General features: G+C 51.9%; 1 protein-coding gene across 1 annotated transcript in view; it reads left to right on the top strand.

Moving 5' to 3' along the window:
- NKAIN1 (sodium/potassium transporting ATPase interacting 1) overlaps nt 1–8,627 on the top strand; it is a 34,507-nt gene extending 25,880 nt beyond the window's left edge. Inside the window, exons 5-7 of the mRNA XM_027667370.1 lie at nt 362–422; nt 3,316–3,397; nt 6,655–8,627. Of these exons, the coding sequence (XP_027523171.1) occupies nt 362–422; nt 3,316–3,397; nt 6,655–6,664 (153 nt within the window). The 3' untranslated portion in view covers nt 6,665–8,627. The remainder of the gene's footprint in view (nt 1–361; nt 423–3,315; nt 3,398–6,654) is intronic.
- Nucleotides 8,628–9,549: the final 922 nt, after the last annotated feature.

The raw sequence follows: 9,549 nt of genomic DNA, 5'->3' as shown, positions 1-9,549 counted from the left end.
GATGCAAAACTCCCTGAGAGCCTTGGGAAGCTGCAAGAAAATAAAGCTTTAAAGGGAGGTGGGGTTCAGAGCAGCTGCACCCACCAAAGGGGTGCCCAGTGCTGCCATCCCAGTTGGGTGCCAGCCCATCCCCCCTTAGATCCCTGTGGTCCCAGGACATTTGAAACATCCAACCTCCTGCATCCCAAAGCAGCACCCCAACCCACTGGAGATGGGCTCTGGCTCAGGATGTTCCCAGTGCCCCCAGTACACCCCAGACACCCACCTCACAGCACCCAGCTCTGTCCCCCACCAACACCCTCTGGTTGTGTCGTCCATCACCCCCATAACCAGCTTCTCCCTGCCCTCTCTCTCTTCCCAGCTCTTTGGGTTTGTCTACGCCTGCTACGTCAGCAAAGTGTTCCTGGAGGAGGAAGACAGCTGTAAGTGCTTGGGCTGTGGGTTTGTGTGGGGCTGAGCTGCAGAACAGCCTCGGCTGATGCCATCCTGGGCTTTTCCAGGGTGGCAGCTCCTGGCTGGGGCAGTGATGGCTGGGTTGCAGGCAGGGTCAGGAATCCCACTGGTTGGGGTTTTTGCCTCATAGTTCCATCCCTGGTGCAGTAGATGTGCTGGGGTGTGATGTGCCACCCTGTGCCACCAGCACAGCCTCGAGGAGGTGCTGCACCCCAGGAGGAGGGGGACGGGGACAGGGAGCCCTGAGCTGCTGCATCACAGCACTCACAGCCCTTGGGTGCAGGAACAGGACTGGTCCCATCCAGTGTGGGATCAGGCTTCATCCCTGCACTGAGGCTGAGCTAGTCCCAGTCCTGTCCCTTGTCCCCACACCAGCACCACTGCACTGCATCCAGCTCCTGTGGAATTTGGGGTGCTCACCCCTGTGTGCAGCAGCTCAAGGTTGGATTTGGGGCCAGCATTGCTCTTGCTGCTCCCCCCAACCCAAATTCACAGCTTTTCCCCCAGGACAGAGCATCTCCCACAGAGTAGAGCCTCTCCCAGGACAGAGCATCTCCCCTGGGCCGGAGCATCTCCCCCAGGTCCCTGGTCTCAGCAGCAGCAGGGAGTGTCACCCTGTGGTGTGAGAGCCACCTCCACACCCTGAAAAATTCCCAGTGAATGCTCCTCATTCAGCTCCAGCCCTGTGGGAACGTGGGAGAGCCTTTCTCCCTGCTCACACTCCCAGAGCCAGCCACCACCTCCCTCCTCCCTGACAACCACGGGGGACTGGGGACAATGAGTTGGGAATACTGTGTGTCCCCAGCCAGCATCCCCACAGCTCCCCCCCCCCCCTGCGTTTTCACCCCCCAACAGGTGGAAAACCAGCAATTTAAGCCGAGTTCCAGGGTAACTTCTATCCAACCTGTGTTGTTCTGCCCGGTCTGACCACGACCCCACAAACATCCCAACCCCAGTTAATCGGGTGGCCAAGGCTGTGGCCATCCAAGTGCATTAAGAACTCATCTGCCACTAATTAATTCCTGCCAGCTGGCAGATCTCAGCAGCCCCACCGCAGGCAGGGATGTTCCACATGGCAAAGCCACCCAGATGTGCTTGGGATCAAGTTCCTTTCCCGGGATCAACACTGGGATCAGCACCCCATGAGTGCCACAGACCCACGAGTGGTCCCAGCCCAGTCCTGAGGGTTCCAGGTTGCAACATCCCCGTGTTTTCCCCTCCTTTGGTAACCAGAAAAGCAAAATCTCCATGTGAAAGTGGCTATTCCCTGTGGGAATAAGGTGTTTCCATACCCATGGAGCCGGCAAAGGAGTTTATGCACCGGCAGTGGCTCCAGAGCGTGTTTGCATTCAAACAAACTCCTGCATTCAACACACTTTTAATATTAATGCTGCTGCAGCCCAGGATGCAAATGCATCTTTTTAATGGAATATCTTATTAGGTTTGGAAATGGATGGATGGCATCAAAACTGGAAGCTGGCTGAATATTAATGGGGGAAGATAAATACTCCAGGAGGGGTGGGGTCCCCTTGAGCTCCCTGCTCTTGGACACCCGCGTGTGAACCCACCCCCAGCACAGCTCCGTGTTTTGTTATTCCGGGGGGGATGGGCTGTGCTGCGAGTCCTGGAAAGGCTGGATCCCCCTTTTCTGGTGCCCATCCCTGTGCCAGTGGCAGGGTTCAGGTCTGGGGACACGTGGGTGGTCGGGGTACCCCCAGACACCAATTGGTCCCAGTGCTGGGCTCTGACACTGTCCCTGCCCCGGGGCTCCTCGGGCCGGGGATGGGCTTTGGATGGGGATGAGCCGCAGGGCCGGGAATCTCGGCAGCGAAAGCTGATCTATTGTGTCTGCAATTCCCATAAGTGACAGCCTTAAACGAGCCGTAATTCCCCCATAATTCTCCTTAAATGCCCATTTTGCAGACGGTGAGAGGTAATTTCACCCACTTTGTCCTGCCGGCAGCGCAAGGGCTGCGGTGAGGAGAAGGGAGCACAAGGATCTCAGCAAGTTGCTCCAGCTTCTTTCCCCTGTTTCTCGCTGGTGTTTTCCCAGGATGTTCCCATGACCTGCGATGTTGCAGCAATCCAGGATGCTGCCCTGACCTGGGATGATGCCCTGGCCAGGGGTTCTGCAGTGCCTTAGGGTGCTGTGCCTCCCTGGGTGCTGCGTTTCAGGCTTCCCGTGGAGCCTCCTTCCATGGAGATACCCAAAAGTCATCTGAACACAATCCCAAGGGATGAGCTCTGGGGGATCCTGCTTGAGCAGGGAGGTTGGGCTGCCTGACCTCCAGTGGCCCCTTCCAACCTGAACCAGTCTGTGACTCTGATTTCCCTGGGATGCAGCACTTCCCCGGGGTGCTGTGGTGACTCAGGATCATGGAATCATGGAACAGTTTGAGTTGGAAAGGACCCTAAAGACCATCTGCTTCCACCCTTCCATGTGGGCAGGGACACCTTCCACCAGCCCAGGTTGCTCCAACCTGGCCTTGGACACTTCCAGGGATTCCAGGGGCAGCCACAGCTTCTCTGGGCAACCTGTGCCAGGGCCTCCCCACCCTCCCAGGGAAGGATTTCTTCCCAATATCCCATCTAACCTGTGTCAGTGGGAAGCCACTCTCCCTTGTCCTGTCACTCCAGGTTCTTACCCCAAGTCCCTCTCCAGCTCTCTTGGAGTCCCATTAGCCCTGGAAAGGGCTCCCAGGATTCCCCAGCTGCTCGCTGAGATGCTGCACTTCCCTGGGATGCAGCTGCAGCCTGGGGTGCTGAGCGCCCCACGGGTGCCCTCAGGGTGGGGAGGGAGGCAGGGAAGGAACCCCCCCTGTGCCCTCCCAGCTCACTCCCTGCTCTCCCCGCTCTCCCCAGTCGACTTCATCGGCGGGTTTGACTCCTACGGGTACCAGGCACCACAGAAGACGTCACACCTACAGCTACAGCCGCTCTACACGTGAGTGCTCGCCGGGCACGGGGGTGACACCCCCCACTCGCCCGGGGTGCTCCAAGCCCTGTCCAACCTGGCCCTGGACACTTCCAGGGATCCAGGGGCAGCCACAGGGTGCTCAGGGGTGCAGGAGGTGCCGAGGCGCTGAGATCCTCCCGTGGCACCCTCACAACCCAAAAGGTTTGGGCTCTGAGGTTCCATCCCGGCTGGGCAGTTCTGGGGGATGGTTTGGGGTTTGCTGGGTGTTTGTGCCCAGCCCCACCCTGGCAGTGCCCCCGGGGCAGCAGCAGCTCCTCAGAGAGGTACAGCTGATTCCTTCCCCCTCTCCCTCACCCACTGAGCTTCACTGGGCAAACACTCCAACGAGATAAGGCTGCCAAGTCTAAAGGAATTAACCTCTGCCCGCTGCCAAAAATTAATTATGTTTGCAGCCTTGTATGCAAATTCAAGGGCACAATTAGAGATGCAAAGAGGGGCTGTGGTGGAACAAATGCATCCGTGACAGTGCCGGGCACTGCCAGGCTCTCCTGTGTGCCCACCCTGGTTCTGTGCCCCCCTCTGAGGAGCTGGTCCTTCCCTGGAGCCCCCAACCCTCCGGGGTTATCATTTTCATTTACTCCAGTATTTTAGAATTTTATTTATAGTTTATTTTGTAATAAATAATATGCGATTTTGTGTTATAAATTATATTTTTTAATATTATTTTCATTATTATTTATTATTCTATTCGTCTATTATTTATTTATATTATTATTTATTTATATTATTACTTCAGGTGATAGATACAATATATATATTATATACTTATACAATACATAATATATAATTATATATAATGTATTTTATGTATTATATATAATATAATACATAAATAATATAATATATAATACATAAATAATATAGAAATATAATATATATATGTCTGCATATACACATAATATATTTTATGTATTATATACTATATATGCATTATATATTATATTATATATTATAATATGTTATATTATTTATATAATATATAATATATAATACATAAATAATATAATATAATATATAATACATAAATAATATAAAATATTATATATAATATATCTGCATATATGCATAATATATTTTATATATTATATATACTATATATGCATTATATATTATAGTATATATTATGTATTATAATGTAATAATATGCAAATAATAATATTCTAGATAATAATATTCTATTCTACAATTTTATATATTATATTATGTATTGTATATTATGTCATAATTTAGTTATATATAATATAATAATATAATAAGGTTATATATAATATATAATAATATAATAAGGTTATATATAATATAGACATACATTCCAATTTATATAATATATAAATAACATTTTAATATTAAATTACATGTGATTTTATATTTATAAGTAACACATAATTTTATTTTATTGTTTTTATTTATGATTTTCTGGGGAATAATTTTTTTCAAGGCCTGAGTGGGGCATGGTGGGGTGGGGACATGGATGGTGCCAGCACCCACATCCTGGGGGTCAGCGAGGGAAAATCCCTCCTCCAGTTGGGTGCCCACCCTTGGATGAGTGCTCAGAGCAGCAGGAGTTGGGAATGTCCACTGGAATGTCCACTTTAAGTGGTGGGAACCTCAGGATTTGGGGGGATATCAGCTGGGATATCCATTTTAAGTGATGGGAACCTCAGGATTTGGGGGGATATCAGCTGGGATATCCACTTTAAGTGGTGGGAACCTCAGGATTTGGGGGGATATCAGCTGGGATATCCGTTTTAAGTGATGGGAACACCAATTTTAGACACACAGGGCACCCCAAGGTGATGGCAGGGACCTGCCTTGGGGTGCTGGGGGGTCACAACCAGGACCTTGTCGCTGTGCTGCGGCTCCCCCGACCCCCAACCTTCCCCAGCAGCTTGTTAATGACCTTAATTAATGCTACTGTAATTTATACAAGGTGCTCCCATCCCCCTGACAGCAAAGGCAGGTTTGCAGGCTTGGGGGGCTCCTCCTGTCCCCGAGGTGGCACCTGAGGGGCACTCAAGGGGTGAGGGACAGTGGGGACCCCATCCCGGGGAGGGACCTGGGGGGTCTCTGTGCCTCTGTCGCCAGCGAGAGGCCAAACAAGGGGCTGTCCTGGCTCGGGGGGGTGGGGAGGCCACTCGTGTCCCCAGGGCCAGCTGGGCAGGACAGCAGGGCCACAGCCCCAGGAATTAGAGCTCGTTCTGCAGCTTCCAATTAGCCCTAATCGAATTAATTAGCAGCGGCGCAGGGGAGGGCTCCCACCCAGCGGGAGGAGGAGGAGGATGTGCCACGGCAGCACCTCGTCCCCTCGGGTCCCTCCTGCCCAACCAGGGTGGCACCAGGCCCTAAATGTGTTGTGACGCCCCCCCCTCCCAGGACGGGGCTCTCTGCTCCAAAATCCTTCCTGTAACACACGGGAAACACAGGCTGGGAGCCGAGACCTGGGGCAGTTGTGACAGGGGTGTGTGGAGGGTGGGGGGACTCCCCAGTGCCCAGTGGGGGAGGACTGGGCATGATTCTGGTCATGGTCTGTCATGGTTTCATCTAAGCCCCTCCAAAAAGTGGCTCGTTCAACCCCCCCCCCTTTGCTCCCCGGGGATGGAATGGGGAGAAAAATCGGAAAGGGAAAACCTGGGGGGTGAGATAAGAACAGTTCAATAATTGATATTAATAAATATATAATAACGAGACTAATAGCAATGGTGGTAGCAATAGTACTAATAGTATTATTATATATTATGTATTATATGTTATATATTATATGTATTATATATATTTTGTATTATATATATAATATAATTATATACAAAAATATTATATAATTATATAAGAATATTATATAATATTATATATTATATATCTTATTATATTATATATAATAAGATAATAATATATATTATATATAGTGTTATACAATAGTAGCAGCTGTAGTAATAACAACAACAACAACAACAACAACAACAACAATAATAATAATAATAATAATAGGAATAAACCCCAAAAACACTGTGTCACCATGGGGGGGGGGGCATCAACCCCTTGGGCCTCCCCAGCCTGGCCTCTGTCACTCTCTGACATTTTTGGGGGGTGAAAGGAGGGCAGTGGCCCTTTTAGAGCCCCCTCGAGTCAGCCCAGCAGGTCCCTGTGCCCACGGCTGTGACTCCTTGTCCCCGGGGGGGACACACGGTGGGGGGGTCACTCTCCTGATTCCTCCTCTCCCTTCCCAGGTCCGGGTAACCTCCTTCTGCCCTGGATCCGGCCCCAGAGCCAGCGGTGACAGGACCCCCCTGGAGCCACCACACCCCCGATGACACAACCCCTGGAGAGGGGGAGACACCACCAGGAGCACCCCACGACACCCCAGAACGGAGCCAGGAGCTGCACATCTGTCCCAGCCTGGAGGCCTCCGATCCCAAACCACTCCCGGCAGGATGTGGGGTGGACACAGAGGGATCCCTCCCCAGCTGTGCCACCCCTCTGGGCTCCAGCACCCCCGGGATGGGGACAGGGGGACACGCAGGAGGTGGCAGCGCTCACAGGACGCTCTTTGTTCTGTTTCTCCCAGCCTGGCTCTCCTGGGAGCAGAGGGGCCCTTCCCGGTGTGCCGGGAGCCCGGAGTGGGACTGGGACAAAACCCAGCCGGTTTGGAGCAAACTGGGACCAGGGGCAGAGGAAAAACACTGCTCTGGGGACAGCAGGGCACACAGAGCAGCATCGGCCTCCGTGGGATTGGGACAATTTCCTGAAACTCTGGATTTGGGGGTCGGGCTGGCTCCAAAAACAGGGGATTTGCTCACAGAAGGAATTTTCCAGCCCCCCCCTCAGTTGGATGAAACAGCATTGAAGGGGCTTGGTCTGGGATGAAGAGGAGCCTCGAGGAGCTGGATCTGGACAGCAGCATCTTTCCTGGACCCCCCAAATCTGGGGACAGGGGAGGACACACAGCATCCCAAAAACCCCCCTGCCAGCCCCTCCATCCCTCCCCCATTCCTGGGGGGACCTCTCCAACCCGGCAATAGCGACGCTGCTTTTGGTGCAGCCCCTTTCTGGCTGTTTTAACAAATCTAATGAATGTTTTGGGTTGGTTTGTTTTTTGGTTTTTTTTTTAATCATCGGTTTGGGTTTTTTATTTAATTTAAAGTGCCTGAGTAGACTCTGGCTGAGCCCCTCCCAAGGCCAACATCGTGCCTTCAGCAATGCTGTGCCCCCACCAGGGCTGCCCCTGTGCCCCCCAGCCTCTCACCCAGGGGCCTCTCTGCAGCCCCTTCATCCACGGGGGGTCTCGGTGGTAAATCCATCATCAGCTCCAGTGGCAGAAGAGGGACATTGGCACAAGGGGAATGTTTTGGGGAGGGTGGAATGTGGGAGGTGTGTTGGGCAGCAAAGGAAAACGAGCTGGGAAGGAAAAGCCTCAAAAGAAGGATCCAAAAAACAAGTTCCCTGAAACATCCCAGCTCCACCAGCCCTGTTCTCCTTTATTTTTCCTGGAGGTGGGATGAGGCTCCTTCAGGATCCCTGGGTCCGGCCCCAAGCCCACCCTTTGCATTGGGGAGCAGGGGGTGTCAGATGAATTCCAACTCCCAGGTGTTTGTCCTTCAGTCCTGGAGTATTTGGGGACTTTTTGTTTCACCCTGGAGTGATTTTTTCCAGCGAGGTGAAGTGCCACCACCCCGAGCTGGGATGAGCTGCAGCCACCCCACAGCCCCTGTGCCGCCTCCAGCCGAGCTGTGAACTCTACAGGCAATAATTTATCCACCCTTTCTCCCTCTTTTTCCCAAGGAAAACTGTGTTTTTCAGGCAATGCATCCCCCCTCGTCCCCCAAAACACATCCCCATCCCCAAGGGCTGCCCAGCCCCAGGACCAGCAGCATTTTTGGGGTTTATTTTCCTCTCCAGGACAAAGGATCCTCTCGCTGACCTGCCATGGGATGGGATGGGATGGGATGGAACTGGCAGACACTCCCCTGCTCCAAACCCTTCTCAAATCCATCAGGAAGCAGAGGGACAAGGTTGCTGGCCTCTAAGACTCTTGGAGAGAGCTCCCTGCCCTGGGCTCGGCGGGAGCCAGGCACCGGTGCTCCGCCACCTTCGCTTTGTTCTTTTCTTTCCGTTGGCTTGGTTTTCTATGAGCCTGTATTTGTAATGTGAACCCAGGATTTCTTTTCTATTCCGTAATTATAAAAGTCAAAGGAAAGTTTCAGCTGATGGTGTTCTGCTTCTGGCACTTCCCTGTGCAGTTCAGTCAATTAAAAAGGGGTGGGGTGGGGTTTTCTTTACTTATTTTTAATTTTTGCTCTTTTGCCCCCCATTAACGCTGCCACCTCCTTCCCAAGGGCTCTGCATCCCCCGCCTTTCCTCATCTTATAGAATCACAGAATGGTTTGGGTTTGAACGGACCTTAAAGCCCATCCCATTCCACCCCCTGCCATGGGCAGGGACACCTTCCACTGTCCCAGGTTGCTCCAACCTGGCCTTGGACGCTTCCAGGGATCCAGGGGCAGCCACAGCTCCTCTGGGCAACCTGTGCCAGGGCCTCACCATCCTCACAGGGAAGGATTCTTTCCTAATATCCACTCTAAACCTATTCTCTGTCAGTCTGAAGCCATTCCCCCTTGTCCTGTCCCTCCAGGCCCTTGGAAATCGTCTCTCTCCATCTTTGTTGTCCGCTCCCTTCAGGCATTGCAAGGCCACAATGAGGTCATTCCAAAGCCTTCCCTTCTCCAGGTGAACCCCCCCAGCTCTCCCAGCCTGGCTCCAGAGCAGAGGGGCTCCAGGTGCAGCACCAGCACTTGGCCTTGTTAAACCTCATGAGATTCCAGCCCTTCTTTGGATGCTGCCCTGGGAAGAATCTGCCTCTTCCCTCACTGCCCACACAGGTGAATCCCTCCCTGGTAGTAAAATAACAGAAAAAAACCCCTTTAAAATAAGAAGAAAAGCATCAAAGCACCATCCTCTGGGCTGGGTGGGGGTCCCAGCATCCTTCAGGCTGAGTGTGGGATACTCGTGTCTGGAACGTCCCATCCCTGTTCATGGGGGCAGCCAAGGGGGCTTCAACCTCCCTTCTCCTAAGAGAAATATTAATAAACACACAAAGAAATATTAATAACCCTCCAAATAAATAG

The sequence above is a fragment of the Corapipo altera genome, unplaced genomic scaffold, assembly GCF_003945725.1.
Source record: "Corapipo altera isolate COAL_440 unplaced genomic scaffold, ASM394572v1 215, whole genome shotgun sequence".
NCBI classification, from domain to species: Eukaryota; Metazoa; Chordata; class Aves; order Passeriformes; family Pipridae; genus Corapipo; species Corapipo altera.
The sequence above is the reverse complement of the archived record's forward strand: the minus strand, read 5'-3'. Positions and strand labels throughout refer to the sequence as shown.